Here is a 17,507-nt window from a genome sequence, read left to right as displayed (position 1 = left end):
TAAAGATCACCATTGTCTAACATTTTTATTCATTTTATTAGCTAGAACTTCTTACATAGATAATACAGAGTTGACTTTTTCTAATCTGTGAGTTAGAGGAATCTAAATCCATTAATTTAAAATTTTACAAGTCTGCATATTTTAGATCTCGGTCATTTTCCAGATCATCCTTTTATGTTTTACCAGTGACAAAATATAATAATAATTCTGATAACTCCTACAATGTTAAAATTTTTTGACACCAAGGGGTTTTAACTTTTAAGAATATTAACAACAAATTGTTTTTATTAGTTACGGTGCGAACGGTTTGTGGAGGAATTGGAGAGTTATGCTAAGCAATCAGAAGAATTTTATTCATTTGGAGATCTTCAGGATGTTCAGCGGTACCTAAAAAAGGCTCAAATACTGAATGGAAAGTTGGATTTAGCTGCAGATAAGGTATAATTCAAAAATTCTTAAAAAGATGAATTAGTTCAATTGAAAAAGCATTGAATTCGTTTTAGTTATTCACCTTTAAGAAGTAGATTCAAATAAAACAGTAACCACATTTAATTAGAGGATAATAGAATGACACAAATAGATTTTATAGACATGCTTCAAGGAGTAGCAGTATTGCTGTTTTCTATTGGTAGTGATACATTTTTTTCTATGTTAAAGATAGAGTTATATCTCAGTCTTCTTTTTAAACTTTGCTTTGCATCATTTAATTATTTGCATCATAGTTCTACTATGATAGTTGGGAGTCCATAGTTTTGAGCAGAAGCAGGCAAATGATAGTACCTGGTTACGGTTTAGTTCTTCCATCTTCATAGGGGACAGCTTAGATTTAGTGGCCTTGTTTTAAAATAAGGTCCATTATTTTCTCTCACCAAGCAATTTTGTTCCCAATACTACTGTTTCAGAAATCAGCTTTTTCATTAGAGGAAGCTGGAGGAAAAAGAGCCATACCCTTTGCCATATAAGATATTTACAGAGTTTAATTGTATTTTATATGAAAAGGAGAATGAAAACATACGATTAACTATGATGCTCTATCATTTTTCTTACATTGAAAGATCTTAATATCTTATTAGTTCAGGTAATTGTTTTATAATAATCACAAATATGTCAACATACGTGGAGAAAATAAAAACTCTGTAGTTATTTTAAACCAAGGCCACTGAGGTGGAACAAAATGGCTGAGTAGAAGCCTCCACTGATTGCTCCCCCCACCACCCACAGGAAACCAAGTTTTAACAATTATCTGCACACAGAAAAGCACCTTCATAAGAACCAAAAATCAGGTGAGCAATCACGTTACCTGGTTTTAACTTCATATCACTGAAAGAAGCATTGAAAACAGGAAAAACAGTCTTGAAACGCTGATGCTGCCCCTCCGCATTCCCCAATAGCACCCATGTGGTGCAGAGAGAGAATCTGTACACGTCGGGGAGGGACAGCATAGTGACTGGGGGACTTTGCATAGAACTCAGTGCTGCCCTGTTGCAGCAGAAAGCAAAACTGTTCTGACCTCAGCTGGCACCTACCCACACAGAGAGCATTTGGACCAGACATAGCCAGCAGGGAAGCACCCATCCCAGTGGTCAGAACTTGAATTTCTCAGCAGGCCGTGCCACTGTGGGCTAAAGTGCTCTGGAGTCCTAAGTGAATTTAAAAGACAGTCTAGGTTACAAGGACTGGAATTCTTAGGCAAGCCCTGTTGCTGTCCTGGGCTTAGAGCTGGTGAACTGGGTTAACATGTGACCTAAGGAGACACCATGCAGGGTGGCTGAGGAAGTGCTTATGCCATGCTTCTCCCAACCCTAAGCAGTGTAGCTCACACCCATGAAGGTGACTTCTTCCTTCTGCTTGAGGAGAGTAGGGAGGAGAGAAAAGACAGCTTTGTCTTGCATCTTGGATACTAGCTCAGCCACAGTAGGGCAGGGCAACGTGCAGGGTTGTGAGGCCCCCATTTCAGGCCTTATCTCCCAGATGACATATGTAGACATACCCTGGGCTGGAAGAGAACCCACTGCCTTGAAGGCCTTGAAGGGAAGGACACAATCCTGGCAGGATTCATCACCTGCTGACTAAAGAGCCCTTAGGCCCTGAATAACCAATAGTGATATCCAGGTAGTATGCTATGGGCCTTAGGTGAGACTCTGATACATGCTGGCTTTGGGTACCATCTCAGCCACACTGGGATAGAGAACCAAGTGGGACCTTGGGGCCCCCAAGTCCAGGCCTAGGCTCTTAGACAGTATTTCTGGACCTGCCATGGGCCAGAGGGGAGCCCACTGCCCTGAAGGCTGAGTCCCAGGCCTGGCAGTATTCACCACAAGCTGACTGAAGAGTGCTTGGGCCTTAAATGAACATTGGCAGTGGCCTGGCAGAACTGCCCATGGGCCAGTGGTGGCAGCAGCAGGAGAGGCTCTTCCTCTTGTGGAAAGAGGAGGGAAGGGTGGGAAGGATTTTGTCTTGTGGTTTGGGTTCAAGCTTAGTAGAATAGAACACCAAACCTGGAGAAAGATGCCAGTGTTCAAGTACAAGGTTATAGAACACCAAGCAAATTTAACCCAAAGAAGACTACCTCAAGGCATTTAATAATCAAACTTCCAAAGGTCAAAAATAAAGGAACCTAAAAGCAGCAAGAGAAAAGAAACAAATAGCACACAATGGAGCTCCAACACATCTGACTGCAGGCTTTTCAGTGGGAACCTTACAGGCCAGGACAATGGCATGACATATTTAAAGTGCTGAAAGAAAAAACTTGTACCCTAGAATAGTATATCTCATGAAAATATCCTTCAAACATGAACTAGCAAGAGAGACTTTCCCAGACAAACAAAAGCTGAGAGATTTCATCAACACCAGACCTATCCTACAGGAAATGCCATAGTTTGCGAATCTGAAAGAACAGGATGAGCAATAATAAATCATCTGAAGGCACAAAACTCACTGGTAATAATAAGCACACAGAAAAATAGACTATTATAATACTGTTTAATTGTGCTATGTAAACTACTCATGTCTTAAGTAGAAAGACTAAACGACGAGCCCATCAAAAATAATAAATGCAACTACTTTTCAAGATATAAACAGTACAAAAAGATATAAAGAGAAACAAAAAAAGTTAAAAAGCAGGAGGATGAAGTCAAAGTGTAGATTTTTAAATTAGTCTCCTTTTTGCTTATTTATGCAATCAGTGTTGTCTTCAGTTTAAAATCATGGGTCATAAGATATTATTTTCAAGCTTCATGGTAATCTAACATAAAAAACTATATACAACAGATGCACAAAAAATGAAAAGCAAGAAATTAAAACATACCACCAGAGAAAATCACCTTCACTAAAAGGAAGATAGGAAGGAAGGAAAGCAAGAGAAGCCCACAAAACAACCAGAAAACATAAAACAAAATGGCAGAAGTAACTCCTTACTTATCAATAATAATATTGAATGTAAATGGACTAACTTCTCTAATCAAAAGATATAGCATGGATAAATGGTTTTTTTAAAAAAAATAGCAAGACCCAGTGGTCTGTTGCCTTCAAGAAACACACTTTACCTATAAAGTCACACATAGACTGAAAATAAAAGGTTGAAAAAATATATTCCATGCCAATGGTAACAAAAAATTACCAGGAGTAGCAATGCTTGTATCAGGCAAAATAGACTTCAAGACAAAAACTGTGAGAAGACACAAAGTATTATATAACGATATGAGGATCAATTCAGCAAGAGGGTATGACAATTATAATTTATATGCAACAAACACTGGAGTGCCCAGATATATAAAGCAAATAATATTAGAGCTAAAGAGAGAAATAGACCTCAATACAATAACAGCTGGAGACTTAAACACCTCACTTTTGGCACTGGACAGATGTCCCTGACAGAAAACCAACAAAGAAACATCAGATTTAATCTATGCTGTAGACCAAATGAACCTAATAAATATTTACAGAACATTTCATCCAACAGCTGCAGAACGCGAATTCTTCTCCTCAGCATATGGGTAATCCTCAAGGATAGACATAAAAAAAGGTTTAAAACATTTTAAAAAAGGAAATGATATCAAGCATCTTCTCTGACCACAGTGGAATAAAACTAGAAATTAATAACAAGAAGAATTTTGGAAACTATACAAACACATAGGAATTAAGCAATATGCTCCTGAATGAGCAGTGGGGTCAATGAAAAAATTAAGAGGAAATGGAAAAATTTCTTGAAACAAATGATAATGGAAACACAACATACCAAAACATATGGCATCTAGTGAAAGCAGTGCTAAGGGGGAAATTTATAACTATAGGTACCTACACCAAAACAAACACACAAACAAACAAAAAAACTAATTATGCACCTTAAGGAACTAGAAAAGCAAGAGTAAACCAAACCCAAAATCAGTAGAGAAAAGAAATAATAAACATCAGAGCAGAAATTAAAAAATTGCAATGAAGAAAACAATAAAAATTAATGATATGAAAAGTTGGTTTTTGAAAAAATAAAATTGATAAACCTTTAACTAGACTACCCAAGAAAAAAAGAAAGACCCAAATGAGTAAAATCAGAAATGAAAAAGGAGACATTACAACTAATTCTGTAGAAATTCTAAGGCTCAATAGTGGCTACTGTGAGCAACTGTATGCCAATAAATAGGAAAATCTAGAGGAAATGCTTAAATTCCTAGATACACACAAAGTACCAAGATTGAACCATGCAGCAATCCAAAACCTGAACAGACCAACAACAAGTAAGAAGATTGAATGCATAATAAAAAAATCTCCCAGTAAAGAAAAACCCAGGACCCAATGGCTTCACTGCTAAATTCTAGCCAACATTTACAAAAGAACTAATGTCAATCCTACTCAAACTATTCTGAAAAATATAGGAGAGAATACTTCCAGATTTATTCTAGGAGGTTAGTATTACCTTGATACCAAAACTAGACAAAGACACATCAGAAAAAGAAAACTTTAGGCCAATATCCCTAATGAACATTGAGGCAAGAATCCTCAACAAAATACTGGCAAACTGAATTCAACAATGCATTAAAAACATCATTCATCATGATCAAGTGTAATTTATCCTGGGATGTAAGGATGGTTCTACATAAACATATCAATCAATTTGATGCATCATATAAAGAGAATGAAGGACAAAAATAATATGATCATTTCAATTGGTGCTGAAAAAGCATTTAATAAAATTCAACATCACTTCATGATGAAAACCCTCATAAAACTGGCTATTGAAGGAACATACCTCAACATAATAAAAGCCATAAAAGACAGACCCACAGCTAGTATCATACTGAATGGGGAAAAACTGAAAGAAAGCCTTTTATCTAAAATCTGGAAGACATCAAGGATGCCCACTTTCACCACTGTGAGTCAACATAGTGCTGGAAGTTCTAGCTACAGCAGTCCAATGAGAGAAGGAAATAAAGGGCATCCAAACTGGAAAGGAAGAAGTCATATTTTCCTTGTTTGTAGATGATATGAACTTTTTTTTTTTTTTCAGACGGAGTCTCACTCTGTCACCCAGGCTGGAGTGCAGTGGCGTGACCTCGGGTCACTGCATCCTCTGCCTCCTGGGTTCAAGCGATTCTTCTGCCTCAGTCTCTCTAGTAGCTAGGACTACAGGCGCGTGCCACCATGCCTGGCTAATTTTTTTTTTTTTTGTATTTTTAGTAGAGATGGGTGTTACCATGTTGGCCAGGCTGGTCTCGAACTCCTGACCTCGTGATCCGCCTGCCTTGGCCTCCCAAAGTGCTGGGATTACAGGCGTGAGCCACCGCGCCCGGCCAATATGATCTTGTAGTTGGAAAAATGTAAAGACTCCTCCAAAAAAAAAAAAAAAAACTATTAGAACTGATAAATTCAGTAAAGTCACAGGATACAAAATTGACATACAAAAATCAGTGGCATTTATATATACCAAAGGTGGACAATCTGAAAAAGAAATCAAGAAAGTAATCCCATTTACAATAGTCTCAAATAAATACCTAAGAATTAATTTAGCCAAAGAAGCCACAGATCTCTACAATGAAAAGTATAAAATATTGATGAAAGAAATTGAAGGTGACACATAAAAAGGTATATTCCATGTTCATGGATTTGAAGAATCAATATTGTTAAAATATTCATACTACCCAAAGCAATCTTCACATTCAATGTAATCCCTATCAAAATGCCAATGAGATTCCTCACAGAAATAGAAAAAACACTCCTAAATTTTTTTTGTCTCCTGCCCATCCCCACAGTTCTACAATTTTTATGGAACTACAAAAAACTTAGAATAGCCAAAGCTATCTTGAACAAAAAGAACAAAACTGGTGGAATCACATTACCTAGTTTCAAATTAGGATTCAGAGCTTTAGTAACCAAAGCAGCATGGTACTGGCAGAAAAACAGACGCATAGACCAATGGAACAGAATGGAGAGCCCAGAAACAAATTCATAAATCTACAGTAAATTCATTTTAGAGAAAAATGCCAAGGACATACTTTGGGAAAAAGACAATCTCTTCAACAAATAGTACTGGGAAAACTGGATATTCATATACAGAAGAATGAAACTAGACCCCTATCTCTCACCATATAAAAAATCAAATCAAAATGGATTAAAGACTTAAATCTAAGACCTCAAACTATGAAACTACTACAAGAAACATTGGAGAAACTCTCCAGGAATTTGGACTGGGCAAAAATTTCTTGAGTAATACCCCACAAGCACAGGCAAACAAAGCAAAAGTGGACAAACGGGATCACATCCAGTTAAAAACTTCTGTACAACAAAGGAAACAATAAACAACATGAAGAGACAACCCAGAGCATGGGAGAAAATATTTGCGAACTACCCATCTGATGAGGGATTAATAACTGGAATATGTAAGGAGATCATACAACTCTGTTGGAAAATCTCTAATAACCTGAATTTAAAATGGGCAAAAGATCTGAAGAGACATGTCACAAAAGAAGACATACAAATGGCAAATAGACATTTGGAAAGGTGTTCAACATCATTGATTATCAGAGACATGCAAATCAAAACTACAATGAGATACCATGTCACTTCAGTTAAAATGGCTTTTATTCAAAAAACAGTCAATAACTGCTGTCAAAGATGTAGAGAAAAGGAAACTTTCTTACACTGTTGATTGGAAGGTAAGTTAGTACAACCACTATGGAGAACAGTTTGCAGCTTCCTTAAAAAACTAAAACTAGAGCTACCATATCATCCAGGAGTCCCGCTGCTGGTATATACCCCAAAGAAAGGAAGTCAAGATATCAAAGAGATATCTGCACTCCCATGATTGTTGCAGAACTGTTGACAGTAGCCAAGATTTGGAAGCCTAAGTGTCCAGCAAGAGATGAATAGATAAAGAAAATGTGGTATCTGTACACAATGGTGTACTATTCAGCCATAACAAACAAGAAGATTCTGTCATTTGCAACAACACTGATGGAACTGGAAGTCATTATATTAAGTGAATAAGCCAGGCACAGAAAGACAAACTTTGCATGTTCCCACTTGTGTGAGCTAAAAAGTAAAACAATTGAACTCATGGAGATACAGAGTAGAAGAATGGTTACCAAAAGCTGGGAAGGGTAGTGATGGGGTGGGGTAGGGGGTAAGTAGGAACGTTGAGTGGGTACAAAAAATAGTAAGAATAAATAAGGTCTAGTATTTGTCAACAATAATTTAATTGCACATTTAAAAATAACCTAAAACAGGGCCAGGCACAGTGGCTCACACCTCTAATCCCAGCACTTTGGGAGGCCAAGGCAGGCAGATCACTTGAGCCAAGGAATTTGAGACCAGCCTGAGCAACATGGTGAAACCCTATCTCCACTAAAATTACAAAAATTAGCCAGGCATGGTGGCACGTGCCTGTAGTCCCAGCTACTTGGGAGGCTAAGGTGGGAGGATCATTTGAGCCCAGGAAATCGAGGCTGCAGTGAGCCGAGATCTTGCCACTGCATTCCAGTCTGAGTGACAGAGCAAGACTGTCTCAACAACAACCAACCAACCAAAAGTGTATAATTGGATTGTTTATAACACGAAGGATAAATATTTGAGGGAATGGATACCCCATTTAACATATGATTGTTAGGCATTGTATACCGCTATCAAAGTATCTCATGTACACCATAAGTATATACACCTACTACTGTGTACCCACAAATATTTTTTTAAAAACTGAGGCCACTGAAATTTTAAGTAACCTCATAACCCATGTATTTAGCTAACGAACACTTTTCAGTTCTCTTCTCAACTGTCCATATCCTCACATATTTCACAACTAAAGTAAGAGGAAGTGTTCAAGACTGAACTCGAGTTTCATTTTCTTTACAGAAGCATCTGTGACTGCAGTACTTCAGCACTCTCTCTCAACTCTGGGTGTTAGCATTTTATAGTATATTTTATTCATTTTAAATTTATTTCGCTGAGATGTCTTTTCTATTGCTTTATATTATTATTATTGAAAAATTAGTTAAATTTTCACCTATGTATATTTTTTCTCCTGAGCTGGATTACTAACTCCTTGGAGTTAGTATTTTGCAATATAATACTTTTGTTCTATTTTCCACAGTACCTAACACAATGCTGTGTATATTAAAAAATATTTAAGTTCTTATTAACTAAAGAATGATGCTGTGTCCTCAATGTGTCTAGACAGACAAAAACTCTTTCTTTATATATGTAAATGTGCATTAACTATTTTAACTAATGTAACCAGACATTGTTCTCTGAAAACTGTAATAAAAAAGAAATAGGGGAATGCTATTCAGCCTTAGAGGGGGAATAAAAACGGGAAATCCTGTCATTTGTGACAACATGGATAAACCTGGAGGACTTATGTTAAGTCAAATATGCCAGGCACAGAAAGACAAATACCACATGATCTCAGTTATAGTGGAATCTAATGAAAAATCAAATTCATAGGAGCAGAGAGTAGAATGATGCCTACAAGGGTGGGGCTGGTGGGTAGTGGGGATTGGGGAAGATGTTGGTCAAAGGATAAAAAATTTCAGTTAGGAGGAATACGTTTAGGTATCTATTGTACAAATTGGTAACTACAGCTAATAGCAATGTATTGTATACTTGAACATTGCTAAGAGTAGATTGTGTAGTGTTCTTATTACAAAAAAATAAGTGTGTGAGGTAATGTATGTTAATTAGTTTTATTTACCCATTCCATAATTATACATTTTCTCAAAACATGTTATGTACCATAAATATATACATTTTTGTCAATTAAAAAAGAAGTAAATAGGAAAATGAGATTACTGCTTTGTTTTTCTAGATTATTGAAGTTTAACTTCAGGGCTTAGTAAGGTTTTTTTGGCTCACATTTGAAATAGATATTTAAAAAAACTTAATTTGCAGTATCCTTCACTTTCAAAATAACTAATATATTCAATACTTATCCTTTCAGATTGAGCAGTTTAATGCTGAAGAGGAAGCATTTGGTTGGCTACCATCTGTATATCCTCAACGTAAAAAAATCCAAGATGGCTTGAACCCTTATCTTCGTCTTTATGAAACTGCTGTCGAATTTAGCAGCAAATATAGAGCATGGACAGAAGGGCCATATCACAAAGTGAATCCAGACCAAGTAGAAGCAGATACTGGAAATTACTGGAGAGGATTATATAAACTGGAGAAAACCTTTCATGATTCTCCATATGCATTGGCAATGACAAAAAAAGTAAGATCAAAGGTGGAAGATTTCAAGCAGCACATTCCTCTCATTCAAGTGATCTGTAATCCTGGTTTGCGCCCCAGGCACTGGGAGGCCATGTCTGCCATTGTTGGTTACCCTTTGCAGCCATCAGATGACTCCACAGTCTTCTCTTTTTTAGACATGAATCTGGAACCATATATAGACCGATTTGAAGGTATTAGTGAAGCAGCTAGCAAAGAATATTCTCTTGAAAAGGCGATGGAGAAGATGATTACTGAATGGGATGCAGTGGAATTTGTCATCCATTCTTATAGAGAAACTGGGACATTTATTTTGGCATCAGTTGATGAAATTCAGATGTTGTTGGATGACCATATTATTAAAACACAAACTATGCGAGGATCTCCTTTCATTAAGCCTTATGAAAAACAAATGAGGTAAAGTGATATTTATATGGCAATGTTTATGCTATGTTACCAAAATCACTTGTATTTGATGTAAAGTTCTTTTGAGAATTATTTCACACATAATATTTCATACTTAATATTTTATTTCTTTTGAGAATTGATTTTGCATTTCATACTTAGCATTTCATACTAAATATTTAAGATCTTTAAATATTTAAAGATATTATAATCAATGGCTTCATTGCTATTGGACGATTGCTCATCCTTTGCTATCATCTTAATGGTTTGTTAACTTCTGTATTCATAACAAAGACAGTGGACAATCAACATCCAGATATTCGTTTTTATTGCCTACAATATGATCTTATTTTTTAACTCTCAAAAATAATTTTGTATCTGTGAACGGAAGATAATAATTTTGTTTTAAAAATATATTAGCTTGTCATAGAAGATTGCTGAATATCTATTGTAATTTCTACTCATATGCATGCGGGATGGCAAGTAAGTGAAAAAGAATGAAACTATAATTTTAGTTGGGAGTTTTAAGTATCATACACAGCCAATTAAAGTAAGCCTAGCTGTCTGTCAATGTTTCCAGTTTTTGTAATTAGGCAGGCTATATATTACCTTAAAAAAACAGAGTCCATCAAAATCAGACTACTGTCTTCAGTGGATTTGCATGGCAAGGGAATGCTAACAGCTTGGTAGTATCTGCCTCTGGTGACTTAGGTGTTATCGTACACTTGAGCATGTTCTGATTGGTCTTGGCTCATTCTCTGTGTTTGGTCCTTCTGCCTCCTGCCAGCTTGCTCCAGCATGCACATTAAGAGAAGAATTTTTAAACTACTCTGAAGGTGGTACATCTAGATTCCATTTTAAGGGACTATGCGTGATATCATATAGCTGCTTGGAAATTTTCTGAATCACACAAAAATTAGATAGAAAAAGAGGGAAGAACAACAGAAGAAAGCAGAAGCATTCAGGTCTTCTTGTGCAAAGAGGTTAAACAAATTCACTGATAAGCATTGAAAGAAAAATATTTTAGAAAGACTTCTGAAAATGCCTGGTTACTTGGTGAACTCATTAACATTTCTTTGTTTTAAAGATCTAAAATCACAGAGCACCACTTAAATGATGAGTAATGTGTTAATATACGTAAGACTACGCCACATCTAAGTTCTGTTGCTATTTAATTAAATTTATTTATTTATTTATTTGAGATGGAGACTTGCTCTGATGCCCAGGCTGGAGTGCAGTGGCACAATCTCAGCTCACTGCAACCTCCACCTCCTGGATTCAAATGAAGTTGCTATTAATAAATCATTCTTCCTTATGACTATGTTATCTCTGATAGCAGAGTAATTACAACTGTCTGGGTTCAAATCTTGGCTCTATTGTTTATTATCTGGCTAAACTTGAGCCTGGCACTTGCCTCTATGTGCCTTAGTCTCTCCATTGATAAATAGATGTTACAATGGACCTTACCTCATAGGGTTGACATGATAATGGACTAAACACATAGAGACCTTAGAACTGTACTTGTAAAATTATTAGTTTATGGAGTAATTATATTTATTCTTGAGGAAATTAAATCATTATCTATATTCTCTATACTTAGAAACAAACTGATAACCTATTGTAAATTTAAATATTCCACCTTCTCATGAGTGCCACACTGTTTTGGAGTATGTACATTTTTCTTTAAATGCCAGTTACATCTTATAAATTGAAATACAGTTGACCCTTGAACAATTTGGGGTTTTAGGGGCGCTGACCCCCCACACAGTTGAAAATCTGCATATAACTTTTGACTCCTCAAAACCTTAACTACAAATAGCCTACCGTTAACCAGAAGCCTTAAAAATAACATAACACATACTTTGAATGTTACATGTATTATATACTATATTCTTAAAGTAGGCTGGAGGAAGGAAAATGTTATTAAGAAAATCATGAGAAAAATATATTTACTATTCATTAAGTGCCAGTGGATCATCATGAAGATCTTCATCCTCGTCATCTTCATGCCGAGTATACTGAGGAGGAGGAGGAAGAGGAGGGGTTGGTCTTCTTATCTCAGGGATGGCAGAAGCAGAAGAGGGGGAGAGGGTGTTAGGGGAGACAGGAGAGTCAGGCAAAGTCCATGTAACCTTTATTGAAAAAAATCCGTGTAAAAGTGGACCTACACAGTTGAAACCTGTGTTGTTGAAGGGTCAACTATATTTTAGAAATAAGGGCTTTATTCTAGAAATAAAGCCTTTATGAGCCCAAATTAAGGGGGAAAAAAGAACATTAAAGGAAAGGAGTATTGGATATAACTATCTTTCCTCAGAAGCTCAGAGTACCCTTGATTGGGAATACCTTTACTGTCAACAAAATCTCATTTTTCAATTTGTACTCTCTAGCCATGGAACTAGATAGCAGAAAGGTTTATTGCTATGACATATACAGAAACCAGCCCAATAGTAGATAAGTATATCTTAACGTGTATATCTGTATAAGCATAAATGTTATATTATCTTTAAACATATTTTGTAGAACAAATCTAGTGATTTATCTTTAAATGCAACTAGATGAATGGAAATTGGAATATTATATACATTATATACAAGATTGTATATAATGTATAACAATTGTATAACATTATATACAACATTGACAACCTAGTTGTGGTTTTGAATTTTGTCATTTGAAACATTTGCTTGGTTTGCTGTCAGTAAGAGCCACTGTGTTTTGCTCCTCAGAGAATGGGAGGGCAAGCTCCTACTGCTTCAGGAGATTCTGGATGAATGGCTCAAAGTCCAAGCCACGTGGCTGTATCTGGAGCCCATTTTCAGCTCTCCAGACATTATGTCTCAAATGCCTGAGGAAGGCAGACGATTTACAGCTGTGGATAAGACATGGAGAGATATAATGAGAAGTGTCATGCAGGTAGGTGAAAAAATCTCCAAAAATGTCATTATTTGGTTGAAGTGACATGATTTTTGTTTTCAGAAATCCGTATAAGCCATTATTGTTTCCAATAAGCCATTGTCTGTTTCATACATAAATTGTCTTTTCAGCTATTACTTTAGAATGCCAGGAGCAGAAAATGTCGCAAGCGAAAGTAGGTATTTTGTCCTGATTACTCCTTGAGGTCCAAATTGGAATTTGCATTGTTTAACAACCTTTGGTTCTATTATTGGTTCTTATCTGATGCACTGGAGGGAAGACACTGTACGAGGTACTTGCTGTCTCCGTCTATTCTGTGGCTCTCTTGTTATGGAATGCAACCCACTGAAACTCACTGTGGTGCACACATGTCAGTATGCCAACCTCTCAACACATTTTTCTGGTAGGGACCTAAAAAAAGATGAGTTGCGAAGATAAATATATCTAAAAAGTCCAATAAATGCAAATAAAATGCAATAAAGAAAGAAAAATACACAAATACTGTGGAGGAGAACTTAAAATTTAAGCTAAAGAGAGAGTTTAATAAAAACCAGTAACACTAAAAAAAAGTACGTTTTTCGTTCAATTCAGAAGACTTTTTTTTTTTTTTTGAGACAGAGTCTCGCTCTGTCACCCAGGCTGGAGTGCAGTGGTGCAATCTTGGCTTACTGCAACCTTTGCCTCCCAGGCTCAAGTGATTCTCCCGCCTCAGCCTCCCAAGTAACTGAGATTACAGGTGTGTGCCACCATGCCCAGCTAATTTTTGTATTTTTAGTAGAGATGGGGTTTCACCATGTTGGCCAGGCTGGTCTCGATCTCTTGACCTCAAGTGATCCACCTGCCTCGGCCTCCCAAAATGCTGGGATTGCAGGCGTGAGCCACCATGACTGGCAGAATACATTTATTTACTGCCTCGGAAGCATGGTTGTGTGTCATTAAATATTAAAATAGAAAAAAATTAGTTATTAAATCATATCATTAAATGAATATAAACTTCTGCATTGGTATTTTGATAAAATATAATACTATAAGGTAGGATAAGTATTATCTTAAAAATGTCTTACCCTGAAATAGAAATATGCATATCTTTATTGTTATTTAAACTTTAAGAGCTGTTACTATAATCCGAAATATTGATAATACTGTATTGACGTCAACTATATGATCTGATAGGAAAATATTCAGAAAGATGGACATAGTTTTATTTATTTAATCTTTACCTCATTTATATAATAATACCTGAAACAAATCTTTTTATAAACCAAACTTTTGTAAAATTAATCACACTGGAATTAATTCCATATTTAAAGAACCTATTAGTAAGTTGCTTTGTAACACAATCATCTCTAATTAATTTATGTCATAAATTCAGTCTTTTATATATAGTTTCCTTACAACAGTGCAAAATCCTTATAATATGGATATATTTCCATTTAGAAGGTGATGAAGGAGAACTTTTTGTTGTTTTAAAAAGCAAAAAGTAGATACTTGTATTCTTTTAGTTAGTATATTTTAAAAATTAAATTCTTTTAAAATATGCAATCAAAATACTCTTCAAAATTCCATATTGCCAAGAAATTTTATAGATATATCAGTTCCTTGAAAGGGCAGCTGTGTTGGGCCTTGTAAATAAAGGAGGCAAATTTTTATCCTATGAAACCACTGGAAACAAACAAAAACATTACTTGCCCTCATTTCTAAATAAAAAGGTATTTTTTGTGGGGGAGGGGAGAGTAACACTTCATTTACTTTTGCTTAAGACTTGATTGTCTTAATCCTAAGCCAAAAGAACAAAGCTGGAGGCATCAAGCTACCTGACTTCAAACTATACTACAAGGCTACAGTAACCAAAACAACATGGTACTGGTACCAAAACAGAGATATAGACCAATGGAACAGAAGAGATCCCTCAGAAATAATACCACATGTCTACAACCATCTGATCTTTGACAAACCTGACAAAAACAAGAAATGGGGAAAGGATTCCCTATTTAATAAATGGTGCTGGGAAAACTGGCTAGCCACATGTAGAAAGCTGAAACTGGATCCCTTCCTTACACCTTATACAAAAATTAAGTCAAGATGGATTAAAGACTTAAATGTTAGACCTAAAACCATAAAAACCCTAGAAGAAAACCTAGGCAATACCATTCAGGACATAGGCATGGGCAAGGACTTCATGTCTAAAACACCAAAAGCAATGGCAACAAAAGCCAAAATTGACAAATGGGGTATAATTAAACTAAAGAGCTTCTGCACAGCAAAAGAAACTACCATCAGAGTGAACAGGCAACCTACAGAATGGGAGAAAATTTTTGCAATCTACCCATCTGACAAAGGGCTAATATCCAGATTCTACAAAGAACTCCAACAAATTTACAAGAAAAAAACAACCCCATCAACAAGTGGGTGAAGGATATGAACAGACACTTCTCAAAAGAAGACATTTATGCAGCCAACAGACACATGAAAAAATGCTCATCATCACTGGCCATCAGAGAAATGCAAATCAAAACCACAATAAGATAACATCTCATGCCAGTTAGAATGGTGATCATTAAAAAGTCAGGAAACAACAGGTGCTGGAGAGGATGTGGAGAAATAGGAACACTTTTACACTGTTGGTGGGACTGTAAACTAGTTCAACCATTGTGGAAGACAGTGTGGTGATTCCTCAAGGATCTAGAACTAGAAATACCATTTGACCTGGCCATCCCATTACTGGGTATATGCCCAAAGGATAACAAATCATGCTGCTATAAAAACACATGCACACGTATGTTTAGTGCGGCACTATTCACAATAGCAAAGACATGGAACCAACCCAAATGTCCATCAATGATAGACTGGATAAAGAAAATGTGGCACATATACACCATGGAATACTATGCAGCCATAAATAAGGATGAGTTCATGTCCTTTGTAGGGACATGGATGAAGCTGGAAACCATCATTCTCAGCAAACTGTTGCAAGGACAGGAAACCAAACACTGCATGTTCTCACTCATAGGTGGGAATTGAACAATGAGAACACCTGGACACAGGAAGGGGAACATCACACACCAGGGCCTGTCGTGGGGTGGGGAGAGTGGGGAGGGATAGCATTAGGAGATATACCTAATGTTAAATGACGCGTTAATGGGTGCAGCACACCAACATGGCACATGTATACAATGTAACAAACCTGCACGTTGTGCACATGTACCCTAGAACTTAAAGTATAATTAATAAATAAAATTTGAAAAAAAGACTCGATTGTCTTTCTCATCTGCTTTGCATTTTCTCTTTCTCCATATGTTAGTATTCAGGGAAGCTTTTGCTCATGCTCTCCAAAGAGCTGAAAATAAACATAAACCCATATTCTTTTAGGAAGTCTAATGAGATGATGTGTACAGTAGAGGCCACTGGATTAATTGCTTGGTACATAAGGTTATTGCCTTCATTCTTAGGAGTTCCTAATAAAGGTTCTTTTAAAAACCTCAGAGGTTGAAAATAGGATGTAAATACTGTTGTTAATATAACTGGCTTACAGTGTAAACAGAGCCGCTGGGAAGTTCCAACTGGGTAGAGCCCAGAACACTGCAGCTCAGCAAAGCTGCTGTAGCCAGACTGTCTCTCTAGATTCCTCCTCTCTGGGCAGGGCATCTCTGAAAGAAAGGCAGCAGCCCCAGTCAGGGGCTTATAGATAAAACTCCCATCTCCCTGGGACAGACCACCCATGGGAAGGGGCGGCTGTGGGCACAGCTTCAGCAGACTTAAATGTTCCTACCTGCTGGCTCTGAAGAGAGCAGTGGATCACCCAGCAAAGTGCTTGAGCTCTGCTAAGGGACAGACTGCCTTCTCAGGTGGGCCCCTGACCTCTGTGCCTCCTGACTGGGAGACACCTCCCAGCCAGGGTCAACAGACACCTCATACAGGAGAACTCCAGCTGGCATCTGGCGGGTGCCCCTCTGGGACGAAGCTCCCAGAGGAAGGAATAGACAGCAATCTTTGCTGTTCTGCAGCCTCTGCTAGTGATAACCAGGCAAACAGGGTCTGGAGTGGACCTCCAGCACACTCCAGCAGACCTGCAGCAGAGGGGCCTGAGTATTAGAAGGAAAACCAACAAACAGAAAGGATTAGCATCAACATCAACCAAAAGGGCATCCACACAAAAACCCCATCCGAAGGTCACCAGCATCAAAGACCAAACGTAGATAAACCCACGAAGATGAGGAAAAACCAGGCAAAAAGGCTGAAAATTACAAAAACCAGAATGCCTCTTCTCCTCGAAAGGATTACAACTCCTTGCCAGCAAGGGAAAAACACTGGACCGAGAATGAGTTTCACAAATTGACAGAAGTAGGCTTCAGAAGGTAGGTAATAACAAACTCCTCCAAGCTAAAGGAGCATTTTCTAACCCGATGCAAGGAAGCTAAGAACCTTGAAAAAAGGTTAGACGAATTGCTAACTAGAATAACCAGTGTAGAGAAGAACATAAATGACCTGATGGAGCT

At 37.0% G+C, this 17,507-nt stretch overlaps 1 protein-coding gene across 10 annotated transcripts in view; it reads left to right on the top strand.

Annotated features, from left to right (window-relative positions):
• DNAH7 (dynein axonemal heavy chain 7) overlaps window positions 1-17,507 on the top strand; it is a 393,327-nt gene that overhangs the window by 162,395 nt on the left and 213,425 nt on the right. For all 10 annotated transcript variants that reach the window (XM_054679168.2, XM_054679169.2, XM_054679172.2 and 7 more), the window contains 3 exons: window positions 292-438; window positions 9,425-10,110; window positions 12,825-13,011. In XM_054679168.2, coding sequence (XP_054535143.1) covers window positions 292-438; window positions 9,425-10,110; window positions 12,825-13,011 — 1,020 coding nt within the window. The remainder of the gene's footprint in view (window positions 1-291; window positions 439-9,424; window positions 10,111-12,824; window positions 13,012-17,507) is intronic.

This window comes from Pan troglodytes, chromosome 13 (assembly GCF_028858775.2).
Source record: "Pan troglodytes isolate AG18354 chromosome 13, NHGRI_mPanTro3-v2.0_pri, whole genome shotgun sequence".
In the NCBI taxonomy this organism is placed as follows: Eukaryota; Metazoa; Chordata; class Mammalia; order Primates; family Hominidae; genus Pan; species Pan troglodytes.
The sequence above is the reverse complement of the archived record's forward strand: the minus strand, read 5'-3'. Positions and strand labels throughout refer to the sequence as shown.